General features: G+C 46.0%; 1 protein-coding gene across 9 annotated transcripts in view; it reads left to right on the top strand.

The window, feature by feature from the left end:
* BCOR (BCL6 corepressor) overlaps positions 1-10,482 on the top strand; it is an 82,190-nt gene extending 71,708 nt beyond the window's left edge. For all 9 annotated transcript variants that reach the window (XM_012569506.5, XM_030282726.4, XM_072935067.1 and 6 more), the window contains 4 exons: positions 6,470-6,615; positions 7,755-7,832; positions 8,045-8,195; positions 9,351-10,482. In XM_012569506.5, the coding sequence (XP_012424960.5) occupies positions 6,470-6,615; positions 7,755-7,832; positions 8,045-8,195; positions 9,351-9,645 (670 nt within the window). In that variant the 3' untranslated portion in view covers positions 9,646-10,482. The remainder of the gene's footprint in view (positions 1-6,469; positions 6,616-7,754; positions 7,833-8,044; positions 8,196-9,350) is intronic.
* Positions 10,483-13,092: the final 2,610 nt, after the last annotated feature.

Genomic DNA, 13,092 nt, shown 5'->3' with positions numbered 1-13,092 from the left:
TGATGCTTGAGCTGCAGCCCTGCTCCTGTGCCCTGCAGCTCCTTTGAGCTGTGCCAGAAGAGTGGAGTTAGCCTTGTTAGCAGGGTCACTTCTGAGAGCACTTCAGGCTTTTGTGGCCATCGGGTGTGCGAGTCCTGTAGATGCTGTGTAAAAATGTTGTTTGCTGAACGGTTAAACTGACTACTCATTTGATATTTTGGGTTTACGTTTTCTTTTTTCTTTTTTTAATCCCGAATTAGCCTTTTTTTTCGTTTCCTTCACAGAATAGTAGGGGTGCTTAGTTCCTGTGCTGGCAGAATAGATAGTGAGCTTTTGTTTTTAGCTTTGTGGAGAAAAAAAATGCTGCTCTGGACCTTGTTTTTAAGCTTCTTGTGTATCTCCTAAAGCGCCTCTTTGACCACCTCTGCGAGGCTGACCTTGGGGTAACTTGTCCTGAGCATATGCAGAGCTGTTATTCAGTCTGTGCATTTTGGGGACAGGTCGCTTTGTATTCTTCGAATCCCCTGCAGCTTGTTATCTTAAATGGTTTATCGCCTTCCCTATCACCATCCAAATAGCCAGGGAGGTAAAATTAGCGTAACTAAGAGCCTGTTTCTTTTGTTTTTAAGCTCTTTATTTATTAACTTGGGAAGGGAGGAGTCAGGAAAACAAAAAGGGGTCTGGTTAGGATGGTCCATTAAAAGTTCATGATGGTCCATTGTTCCCGGCCCATCATCAGCCCATCACAGCCCAAAGGAAAGCTTTTTGGAGAAACATTAAAACCCCGACTGGATTGTCAGATTCCTCCTCTGTCGCCCACGTCTTTGTAAGAGTTCTGAGCTCTCCAGGCTGACAAACAGCCTCGCATTTTCTGCTGCCTTCAGCTTTTGTATGTGACCTGTGCAACAGCGGTGAGTTACCGTAAAAAGAATCCTAAATTATTTTTGTCTCACTCGCTGGAATAACCTATATAGAAAAATTATCCCTGGGAAGTGTCTGAGCAGTCTTAATCACCTGCCAGTTCAGAGTCCACCTTTGATTTCTAGTCACAGATGGAGCAGATTTTCAAGAAAAAACTTGGCCAGTGTACCTTGAAAAGTTGTTTTTGGGAAAATGAATTTTAGAAATGAACATAATGATGATCTGATCATAGATGGCAATGTCAGAATTCAGCGTGCTGTTGCCTCTCTTTTCTGAGGGCAGACTTGCTTTTCATTTGGAAAGCTGCCAACAGACAGCAAGAGTCCAGAACACAACGAATACACAGAGGAAAGATGGTCTGAGTTGGGCGGGACAGAGAGCAGAAGTTTCTGTGAGGAGCTTTGGATCTGTGTAGTGCACTGCCTTTTGGCAGGATCAGACTGCTCTGTCTCTGCAGAGTAACTCAGGACATCCGTAAGACAGGTCCTGTTTCTCTCTTGAAGGTTTTTCTCCTTTAACTTAGGAGGAAAGATGTGTCAGTCTTCCTCAGCTGTGTTGCTTTTAAAATTAAAATCCAAAACATTAAAACCCTTGTAAATTCAGTGAAGTATTAAAAAATGACAACAAAAAGCCTCCAAAACAAAATCCAAAAAGCACACCATCAATGGAGACTTGTCCTTCTCCCCTGCTTTTCTGATGACTCTGAATTTGCTTTTTATTTTCCCCTCTGCCCCCTCACGTATCCAAAGGTACTTCTGGTGGTGCTGTGGAAGCTCTCGAGCCCGCAGACCGTGGCAGTGGATGTGTGTGGTTCTGTTCAGGCTGTTAATGTAAAGCAGCACAGAGCAGTGCTGTAACTGATGCAGCTGCGTGTGCTGTGCCAGCACAGCTGTGCTGCTGAGGCAGCTTGGGGGTCACCTGCACCTCTGGGCTCTGTTCCTTGCTGCTTCTTCAAAAAGCCACCAGCTTTTTGGAGGACGCTCTGAAAAGTTGTGAGGATATGGGTTTGGTCTGTGCAGGATGTCCGTGTGAATGTGAAGGATGCAGGAAAGTTCTGTGAAGTCTGTGCAGCTCTCGGTCCTGTCTGAAACGCTGCGGGTGCTCTGATGATGGTGCTGCTCTGCTGTGCCTGTTTTGGGATGAGGCAGGCCTTCAGCCTCTGGTTCCTAAGGTATCAGAAATCTCGGTGAAGCCAGAAGCAAACAAAGCGCCAGACTGGTGCAGGGGCAGTGAGGAGACAATGTTTGGGGTGTAGGAATGGTGCAGCCCTTCCCTTCAGCCCAGCTCTGCGCAGGATGTGCCCCTCTGCCCTATTCACAGCACATCTGGCCAGGCTAAATGTGGTAGGTCTTGGATGTTTTTCCCCTTAAACTCGAGGCTGATAGACCACATGCAGTGCCTGCAGACCCTGAATACACAAGCACTCTGCTGCTCAATTAGTGCCTAATCAAAGATTATTGTAGAACCCGGAGATCTTTAAGACCTGTCTCCGAGGTGCTGCAGTCACTAAGGGCCCTTAATCGTCTTACCTATAAATAATAATAGACCGTGCTTAAGAGGTGAGAGCTTCCCTTCCCCGACAGGACCCCAGTAAGTGCAGTAGCTCCACTAGGGGTGTTGGAACTGACATTAGCAAGGCTGTTTGCCGCGTGTATTTGGCTTTATCTCGCTGTTCTCCTCTTACCTCTGCAGCATGCCCTAGCTGAACCCTTGCCATTATAGAAACAAAGCCACATGCCAAAAATACAGACATCCCCTGCCTGTTCGTTGCTTCAGAGTTCTCTCGCTGGATTCTCTCTCTGCAGCCACTTTTGCTGTATCCTTCCCGCTGGCAGCTGATGAGCTCAGCCTTTTTTTAATTTTTTTTTTCCCTGTGAGAACCATGCCAAGATGGCTCTTTTCCTGTGTCCTTTCAGCTGGTCCTGGCAGAGCCATACCTTCCAGCAGCTAATTGCGTTACAGAAGAGGCTGCCCTCCTGCAACTCCTGCCTTGCCTCTTCCGTGGGGCAGCCTTGCGTAACAGAGCGGTGGAAATAAAAACAAAACGCCAAAATATGGCATTGCCCAGCGACTTACAACACCTCTTACCGCAGTGAGGAGAGTTCTGGTGGTGCCTGAAAGGCTGAGAGCAAACCCTGACTGGTCTAAATAGTTTATTATTTTGGTGGTGGAATGATAAACCCCCAGTGAAGTGTTTTCCTAACTCTAGTGGCAGTAAAAATAGTAGGAAGAATTCGGCAGTACACAAGAGAGGGTTGAGATGTGTGTCTTTTGTAGGATATTGCAGCTCTCGAATGTCCCCAGCTCCTTCTGGGACCTTTTGAAGGGTTTGTTTTAGAAACTAGCTGTGCTAGGTTAACTGCACCATTAGGGATGGAGAGTGTTTATTTCCACGATGCTCAGGGTGGAAGAGATTGCATGGCAGAGCAGCCCAGGAGAGGAGTCCCAGGGATCTTCTTTTATTTTCACATCTGAAGAAGTTGCCTATTCCAGTAGTTGCTTTTGCATCCTACAAAGAGGATGGTTAAACTCTGCCAAGACTGAAGAATACTCCCTCCTCTGCTGGCCCTGCTGGGAGAAGCAAACAAATAGCTGTGCCTTTGCATGGTCTCGCTCGTGAGCTTGCCAAGAAGCTGTTCTAGCCAGTAAAAGAGTCTGTCAGTGCTCTGTTTTGGCCTTTTCTCCCTTAACTTATCTATGGGGAATCTCCTTCCCCGCCCACCCCCCCATCCCCGGCAGTGTTTTCTTTGCTTCCTTCTATTTATTGTTCTTCCTTCTTCCGCACTGCCTTACTATGCCTTTCCTTCCCCATGCCTCTATAAATTCCCCTCTCATGCCCAGGCAGCCTCCCTGTGTACTCTCAGATGATGAATCTGGTTCTGCCTGCCCCGCTACCTGCCCTGCTGCCTCTGTCTGCAGCACCACGTTGGGCTTGGTGACCTGTAAAAAGGCAGAAGGAGGTTCCATCACAGGATTACAGCCCATGTGCTGCAATTTTTCCTTCCTGGGGAATGCCCAGGCACCCTTTAATAAACTCGTCTGAGTGTCGTTAAATCAATTGAAACACTGGGCGGTGATTTAGATGCTGTTTTTAATAAGTTAAGGGATCATCTTGAATTCATTACTGCTTCAAAAGCCACTTAGGTAAGTCAGTTTTAAAAAAACCCCAAGCACAAACAAGAAAACCCACAAACCAATAATCCCACAACACTCCTCAGCCCCCTCCCAAAACCAGAAAATCGTAATTCTGAAATAAAATTTCAAAAGAGTTCAAAATTAAAGACTCCAGTGAAGCGAGGGAGTGGGGGAGAAGGAGCATTGCCAGCACTCGGCGACAGCCGTAGCTCTGATCTGCTCCTGCTGCCTGTTGCCAGACTTTCAGCCAGGGATGCTTCATGCCCAGTGGGGGACAGGAGGGTTTTTGCAGCAAGGCTGACCTTTCCTGCTGTAGATGCTCAGAGTGCCATGACCCAGCAGCTCAGGCCTCAGATGCTTGCTGACAGCAAGAAACACCAGATACTTCTGCAGCCTCCGTGTGGGCACCTCTGTTATTTGTTGCCTCCTGCTTGGTGTCGCTGGGATGTGACGCTGTGATGTAGCACTGACCGGATCCTGTCACGCTTCCCTGTGGGGAAGCACTGAGTCAGTAGGTGGAGGTGGGAGGGTGAGACTTGCAGGGGAATCCAGGGGAATGTTGGCTCCTCCAACACTCTCTGTCTCAAAGGCATCAGTCTCAGTGTTATTTTAGAGGCATTCCTTCCAAACTGAGAAAGGATATCCTGACCCTTTGCCTGTGATCCTCGTGGACCTCTCTAGTCTTAAATAGGTGAAGGTGGCTTTCCAAAGACTGGTATGGTGGGCTTTGAAGGTATCCACATGATGTGCTCTCTGCTGCCAGGGGTCTGAGGATTGGCACAAGCTGGACTGAGGACTGTGCTCAGCAGCTTGAGGACCTGTTTCTTCACTCTGTTGGTGGCATGGGGTGTTTGGGAGGCAGGCAGCATGGGATAAGCCCTCTTTCCATAGGGAGCAAACCACCAAGTCCCCAGGTGCACCTCCTCAAGTCAGTATATTGTGCTCATGTCCAAACCTATATGACATGCAGCTTTCCAGCAAGATGGACACAAGCAAGAACCCTTCACATGTAGCTGTTAGTCACCCTAAATCGCTGTCTTTTGGAAAGTACTTGGAGTAAATCCAGATGTGTGGGAACATCTTTCTGAGACTTACCAGTCACCCTCCTCCCCCTCCTACCAGCAATGCTGTGTGATAGATGGGAAAACCGTGGTGTGCCATCCTCTGCTGACTGATTTGATCCTCCTCTCCTTTGTCCCGAGCTTTCATGTGTCCCAGGTCATGCCAAAGCAGTGGTGACTCTGAGGGGACATGGCCCTGAGAGGCAGGAGTGCTGGGATGTGACAGGAGGGAGTTGAAGCCTGGCTGTCAGCTGAGCGCTGCTCGGCAGATGGGGAGGCAGAGCGGAGAGGTTCCCTTGGCTGTGCTTCCAGATGACTTCCCCTGGTAACATCTTTGTGAAAGCTTTCCAGGAAGGCGGTGTGTGATCCTGCTTAAAGTCCTTCCTTGCCTTTTCATACAAGCTCCCTGAGGGCTTGACAGCCTTGTTGGGGGCAGCAGCGTTGGCTGCCCAAGGGAGGAGCGCAGTGCTGAGCTGGACTGCTGTGATCACTGTCCACGCATTGGACTCTGCTCTTAGTTCCCTGCTCTTGCTGTCTGAGGAAAAGATGGGATTTTAGCACATCTTCATTAGTCTGAAGGGTAATAAGTTCTACTTCCAGACAACTTCCCGTTACGTATAATCAATTTTAAAGGCAGAAGTTAATGCGATTTATAATTAGCGATAAGGAATTCTAAACCTGGAATTGCAGGCCTGTGTATTAATGAATAATCCTTCTGAAGGCTCACAAAATCTATGTGGAGCTTGTATAGATTGCTCACGCCGCATGAAATGCTTTAATTTCTGGGTGGACTACACTTAAAATAACATGGTTTTTCTATTCTCTGATTACAAGGGTTGAATTGTGCTGCAAATATATTTACAAGTACTGTTTAAAGAGGATGTTCTGCACGGAAGTTTAATTCCAAGCAAATTTTCATAACTTATTTCTGTGTACATAATTTAGGAGCTTCGGGTAACTGATTTCCTTGCTTGCCCAGAGGCAGGCTGAATGAGCCTTGCTCCACAGCACGCTGTTATATGGCAGAGATTTGGAACGGTAGAGTGACTTGCAGCAAAATGATGTTTGTGAGGCTTCACACAAACTCCTGCTTTCTGTTACAGCAGTGTAATTATTTTACTGTCCCTCGAAAATGTGTACAGCAAGGAGTAGATGTAACAGACATATGTGCCCTGAGCAGTCTGACTGAAGACAAGAGGGGAGGGGGATGATGTGCAAGTAAAACCGATAATAAGATGATTGGCAGCTGTATTAATAGTGCTACTTTCTATAAATAGCTTTGATCTACAGTCAGAAGTTTCTTGTCAAAAATATTTGCATAATACTGTTGAGTGAAAATGTAACGCCGTGGTTTTTGTTTTATTTCACACCAGACCGATCCACGACGCGGTCGAAAATGACCACTTGGAAATTGTCCGCCTGTTACTGTCCTATGGTGCTGATCCAACACTTGCAACCTACTCTGGGAGGACCATTGTGAAAATGACCCACAGTGAGCTCATGGAGACCTTCCTCACAGGTCTGTGCCCACACTGCCTGGGGCTTTCTGGTCCTGGCAGATGGGGGCTTGCTCCCTGTTCCCCAAAGTCCTCCTGCCTGGCAGGGGTGACTTCGTGCCAAGGAGCTGTGGGTGGGATGGGCTGGGCTGCAGTAGCTCCCTCTTTGCCTGCAAAAACACAGAGGTTGCAGGTGGGAAGCACAGCCATGCTTGGGGGCTCCTTCTAATTGAAACTCTCAATAAGTCATAAGGATTATTCCACTGTCAGATTTGATGGGTGGGTAAGAGGTCAGAGGGCTGTTTCGGTGCCTTCCGTTTTCTGCTTGAAATGAAAATAAGAAACTTGCCAATTCAAATAGCTGTTTGTTAAGCATACTCGTGTTTTCCCATGGTCTTGCTTTTTGTCTTAGACTATTTTTGGTTTTGCCAGTTCTTTTGCCTTGTTTTTACATCTGAAATACTGTAAAAATACATTAAAGGCTCTTGTCTTTAAACATATCCATGTTGTAACATGGTTTTAGGGTTCTTTTTCCTCTTAAATTTGGATTAAGACGCATTCCCTAATTACTTACCTCTGAGCATGTTTGCAGTGCTCATAGTCCATGAGTTTAAGTACTCACCTGTTTACCTGTTTAAATGGTGCAGTATAGAAGGCACACTGATGTTTCAGAACTCCAGTAAAGCACAGTATCTTTGACTTCTAGCATCCTGGATCCCAGTAATTTTTACCAATTCAGCTTGTAAATCTCCCAAATTATATCTGTAGAAAAGAACTACATCTTCTGAACATACCTGTGTGGAAAAACCTTTTTCATCTCTTTGTTTTGGGCCACAGTTTCACCCTCAAGCTGGTGTCCAGAATAATTGTGAAGGCCAAAAAATGTGGTACACCCTGTCTTCACAAAAATAAGATACTGCCCTCAGTAGCTGAAGCTTAATGTTTGGCCTGTCCCTGTTAGACCTTAAGTGTTTATTTGATGTGGTGGGTCATTATTTGATGTGGGGGAATGGTGTATATGTGCTGTTGTTTGTAGCACGTGTGCCAGGAGTTCGGTGTGGGATTTTTTGATGGAAGGTGTTGAGTCTCTGTGACGCGCCTCCTGACTTGCCAGCTTTTTGTTCTCATCAGTATGTTTTTGTTGTTGTTTTTTCCTCTCCAGAGTATTTAACTGACCTGCAAGGTCGAAGTGTTGATGACCCTGGTTTGTACTGGGATTTCTATGGCAGCTCTGTGTGCGGTGAGCAAATGTTGCCCTTTATTTCTTTGTATGCAGAGACTTTAAAAACATGGGGCACGTGGGGGTTGGGGACTGTTTTGTTCTTGTGGTGGAGGAAGCTAGGAAGGAAGCAAACTGATTTTGTTTGCAGATCACGTTATTGGGGGGAAAAAAGCAAGACCTGCAACAATCTTTTTATTGCTGACTTAGCACCTTTATTCAATTTTATTTAGATCCAAAAGATGAATCTGGATTTGATGTCTTGGCAAATCCTCCCGGCCCAGGTGATGAAGATGAAGATGGCTTCAGTGATGTGTTTGAATTTGAATTTTTGGATGAGCCTCCCTTACCGTGTTACAACATTCAAGTGTGTCTCTCTCAGGGGTAAGAACAAATACAGATTTTGGGGCAAAAAGCGCTATGATGATCTGCTTGGGCTGGTAGCAATTTGTGTCGGCAGGGAAAGGTTTTTGTATATATGTAACATAAATGAGAGATCAATACTGTAACTGCTGTTGTTTTTTTTGGAAATAAACTAATAGGAGGTGAGAGGGGAAAAGGCTGGTTTGTCAGGGCTGAGTTTTTACTGCCATATTCCGGAGCAGTTTGAACACAAAATCCTTTCCTCATCCCAGACAGGCGTCTTGTTTATAACTTCTCAAAATAGAAGTGCTTCTAGCACTTAAATTTGGGTATGATGTTTGTACGGTGTTAATTCTATTTCATGAGCTTTTCTGTTCTGCTGCTGAGTGGACATGCTTTTCTGGATGACAGAACGACACCATCACTGCTTTTCTAAACTTTGAAGCAAAAGTGATTTAAAGCTCTGAATTGGAGCAAACAAGTATCTTAGGGAAGATCCTGTGATATTAATAATAAGCAAAGACCTGGAAAGTTGAATTATCTATTATATCCAAGATATAAATTAGATTTGTTAGCAACTGTTGTTTACCATTTGCACCAATTTTGATGTGATGGCAGCTAGTTTTAAGTATTGATCATGTTAGGAGTGTGGGTTTAATATGTTTTTGTTACATGGGTGATGGATCTAACTTAATTCCATGAAGTGGACAAGTATAAAGATTGAATTTTAAAACTGTGTTGTTTATCACACAAAAAATCAACTTACTGTTGACTTCTACTTAATATTGGCCTCTCTGGTAGTCAGGGGTGCTGAATTTTGTAGCTGTAGCTGTGAGCCATCTCCTTATTTATGAAATGAAAGTTGGGTTTCGGTGGGCTAACTTTATTTGTTGGAGTTGGGGTGGCTGCTGGCCCACATGGGCACTGTGGAGCCCAGGTTTTATAGGTCCCCTGCATCCTGGATCTTCCCAAAGCTGCAGGCAGCAGTACTCTGAATAAATACATACACACCTGCTCATCTGTTATTTTCGACCCTTGGGCAACAGCCTTGATTTCGGAGGTGTTGTTTGTGGGGTGGGATCGGGGAGGGTTTGTCACACAGCGATGTGGGGAAGAGTCAGGAATCCTGTGACTTAATGTCAGTCACTGGAGCCTCTTTCTCCTTTGCCTCCCCAGACCACGGAACTGGCTTCTGCTCTCGGACGTGGTGAAGAGGCTAAAAATGTCATCCCGCATCTTCCGCTGCAACTTCCCCAACCTGGAAGTCGTCACCATCACGGAGGCAGAGTTTTACAAACAGACTTCCCTCAGCCAGTTGTTCTCTTGTGCTACGGACCTTGAAGCTTTTAACCCAGAGAGCAAAGAGCTCTTGGACTTGGTGGAGTTCACAAGCGAGCTCAAGACCCTGCTGGGCTCCGAGCTTCACTGGCTGCACCCGCACGAGGACCCTCCCTTCGACATCCTCTGGTGAACCTTCAGCCCTTTAATGTACAGTGCTCTATACAGCTACTTCTTTATGTATATGTGTTCAAACGAATTGTTTCTGTAAAGAAAGGACACTATTAAATATGAAAATATCTTTCCTTTATATAAGAGATCTGAATTCCAGTTGGATGGATTTTGGAAGAATTTTTTTTTAACTTCAATCAGTTTTTACAGAAATTGTTATATAATGTTTCTTTAAATGCACACAGGCTTTGGGATAAGTTTGTTATTACTCGGAACACGTTTTTTTTTTTTAAAGAACACACCCACACACATTGACTTTGTTTCATGCAAAGCACTGATTACACAGAACATACTTTTTCTAGGTGATGTGATCAAAGTCGTGTGGCTTGTTTGGGAGATAGAATTCGGTAAGGCACTTGGTGATATTATTTTCGGTTTTTTTGTTTACAGAATTACCTGCTTTGGCCAGGTAAGCACTATTGAATATAATTCAATAGTTTGTAATATAAATTAAACCATATCCATACGCATCAACTAATTGTAAGAACTTTTATATCCTAATTTAAAAGCTGTGAAATTTAGTTTTCACACATCAAACCGGATTGTTTATATATGTTTAAACATTTTATGCTCTTTATTTAAAGAAGACTTTGAACTATTTTTTCTGTACCTTGTAAAATATTGAAAAACTAACATATGTTGAAGTTGCTTGAAACTGTACATAAACTAAATTTTCTGAATTGTGTGTTTATGTTTGAGATCTGTGTTTTAACTTTGTAAGTAAATCTTCTGCCTTTGTATTTATATTTTACAAAAATTTTCTTAAAGGCAATAAAACTTGAGAAATGAAGAGGCTAAAGTGACTCCCATTAACTCCTTTACCTGGTTGTGACATGACCTTCATCTTATTAATCTTCATTAAAGGAGGGTGTAGTTTCCAAAGTGGGGCAGGGCTGGTAGAGGTGCAGGCAAGCAGCTGATGAAATCTGGGGTACACTCTGTGTTGGCTTTCTAAATTCCATGTTGCAAGAAAACATCAGGTTTGTGCTTTTGGTGGGACAAGGGTTTAAAAGTGGTGTTCACAATACCTAATTGTGAATTGGTTCCATTATTTTCCCTCCTTTGACATCCTTTTAATTTCAATTGGCTGAATTATCTTTTCAGTGGGGTCTGCAGAGCGGGAGTTAATAGCACATGGGGAAATGCTTTGGTTTTAATGTGGAGCATTAAACCTATGAGCACATTTTGGGAGGATTTAAAGGGACAAGAACCAGAATGTCACTTCTGTGCAGCTCTGGAACTTCTGTCTAAGAGACTGAGCTCCCTGGGCTTGGGCAGACTTTCTCTGCCTTCCCCTTGTGGAAGGAAATTCTAGCTGTGAACTCAAACTCACGAGTTTTAATTAGGGACTTTTATTAGGAGTAGTATGTCTTATGATAGCCAATTGCTACTGAGGTGTTCAAACTTCTCTGCTCTTGTAGTGGGGGCCAGCACCCCACCCAAAGGGTCGTGAGCAGAGCACCTGGTCAGCCTGGGAAAAGCATCTGGGAAGAAGTTTCTGCATTGTCCTGGAGGCTGAAGGTAAGGGAGAACTGTGCTTCATCTCTGAAGGTGCCCTGGAGGGGAAGACTCAGAGCTGCTGCCTCTCGTGGTGTGCTGCCCGTGAGTCGTTTGCCAAACATTTATACCGTGTGGCTTTACAGTGGGGCTGTTCCTGTGGGTTAGGTGGTTTTGTAGCTGAGCCAGGAGGTGAGAGAAGGGTCCAAAAGCTGTCTGCTGCTGGATGTTGAAGTCTTATTTCCGCACAGGACGGGGAATTTTTAGTCCTAACATGTCTGCCGACCTCCTTTTTCCAGACTTGGGATAAGGAGGGTGATGGTCTCTCCTGCACAGCTTTTGTGTGCATGCTGGATTTCCCTTTCAAACAGTCTCCTGCATTGCAAGGAACTGAAACACAGACACCCCTGCTCTCCAGTGCCATCTGCTTGCACCCCCTGATTTTTCCAGAAAGAAGGGGGACAGAAAATGAAAGGCAAGGAACACTAAAAGCAGTTGTTAGGGACATCTTTATCCGATCAGTTGTGCAAAGCTTGGATGGCTTGAGCTGGGTATAAATCAGTTCATGCCACTTCCCGGGGTGTGTGGACACCTCAATTCTCCCCGAGCCCCTCGGGCAAACAAAAGATTGTCACAGCTTCCTCTTCAAAGAATCCCCAGCCCCTGCTCCTGAGCATCTGTGCTTAGTCAGCTTTCCCTGCCTCCACGGGTACAGTTGGGTCTTCTCCATGTGGCTCCAGCCTGGTGCTCAAATCCAGCAGCAGCCTCATGCCGCTGTAATGCCAGTGTGTGTGCCTGCCCCAGGCGCCTGTGCTCCAAAAATAGGGTCATGCCAGGGGACACCTGATCCCAGCGCTGTCCCTTGACATAACACATCCCTTTTATACTCTGGGATGTACTTTTTTAAAGGGGCCTGGCTGTGTGAGGGTGCTTGAGGGAGCACAGAGAAGCAGGAGGAGGCAGGAGCCTGGCTTGGCTGCCCCTGGGCTGGGTGGTTTGGGAGAGATTGTGACAGGAGAGGCTGGATGCAGGTGGGATTTTGTGGGGGGCAAGCCCATCTCTCCTTGGGAGAGGAGAGGTGGCAGTGTGCCAGTGTGGACAAAGGAGTGAACCACTGGCCAGCCCTGGGACTCTCTGGAGCCTGCAGGGCACAGAGCTTCGGGGCTGTGTTCAGCAGTTCACTTTCTGATCTCACACTGTTCTCCTTCAAAGTGCTTTCCTGTGCATCCTGCTTGGGCCAAACATGCTTGCTTCACACTGCTGGCCTTGCTCCAGGTTAATAAAAACATAAGGAAATGGAAACGCAGCCTTTGGGGATGGTAAAACCCTGCTGATCCTGTTACTTGCCTTCTGCAAGGTGAAAGCGCAGTGTTGATGCTGCTGGGGACAAAGCCAAGGTGTTTCCTTGAATTTCCCCTGCTTACCACTTGGATTTGCCCGGCTGGGAGTCTGTGCTGCCCTGTGGAGGTGTTGGACAACCAATGGTGCAATAGGGAAAAACCCTATTTCCAGCTAGAGCAGGCAGATGAGCTTCTTCAAAGAGGTTTCTTTGTCAAAGTTTTACTTGCTGCTGGCTGGGAAATCCCAGGGAATACCCTGTTCCAGGCTGGCTGCCTGGCAGGGAGGCTGAGGGGAACCACAGCACAGGCAGTGCTGGGAGGGTTCCCCTGAGATAAGCAGTGCTGCTGAGGACCAAAATATTGAACCCCTCCTTCGCCTTCCTGCCTTACCCAAGAGTTCTGCAGAGGGGGGTCAGCCCTGGGAGTTTCCTGTTTGGGTAATTTCTCCCTCCAGCCACTCTTCTCATTTCTTCTGCTCTGCTGTGGTGGCTGAGCTGGAGTCTTGTGCCAGAGACAGTGATGCAGAGTGGCAAGCAAGGGTCAGAGGAAGGGTAGATGTGGTGCTCAGGCAC

This window comes from Taeniopygia guttata, chromosome 1 (assembly GCF_048771995.1).
Source record: "Taeniopygia guttata chromosome 1, bTaeGut7.mat, whole genome shotgun sequence".
In the NCBI taxonomy this organism is placed as follows: Eukaryota; Metazoa; Chordata; class Aves; order Passeriformes; family Estrildidae; genus Taeniopygia; species Taeniopygia guttata.
The sequence above is the reverse complement of the archived record's forward strand: the minus strand, read 5'-3'. Positions and strand labels throughout refer to the sequence as shown.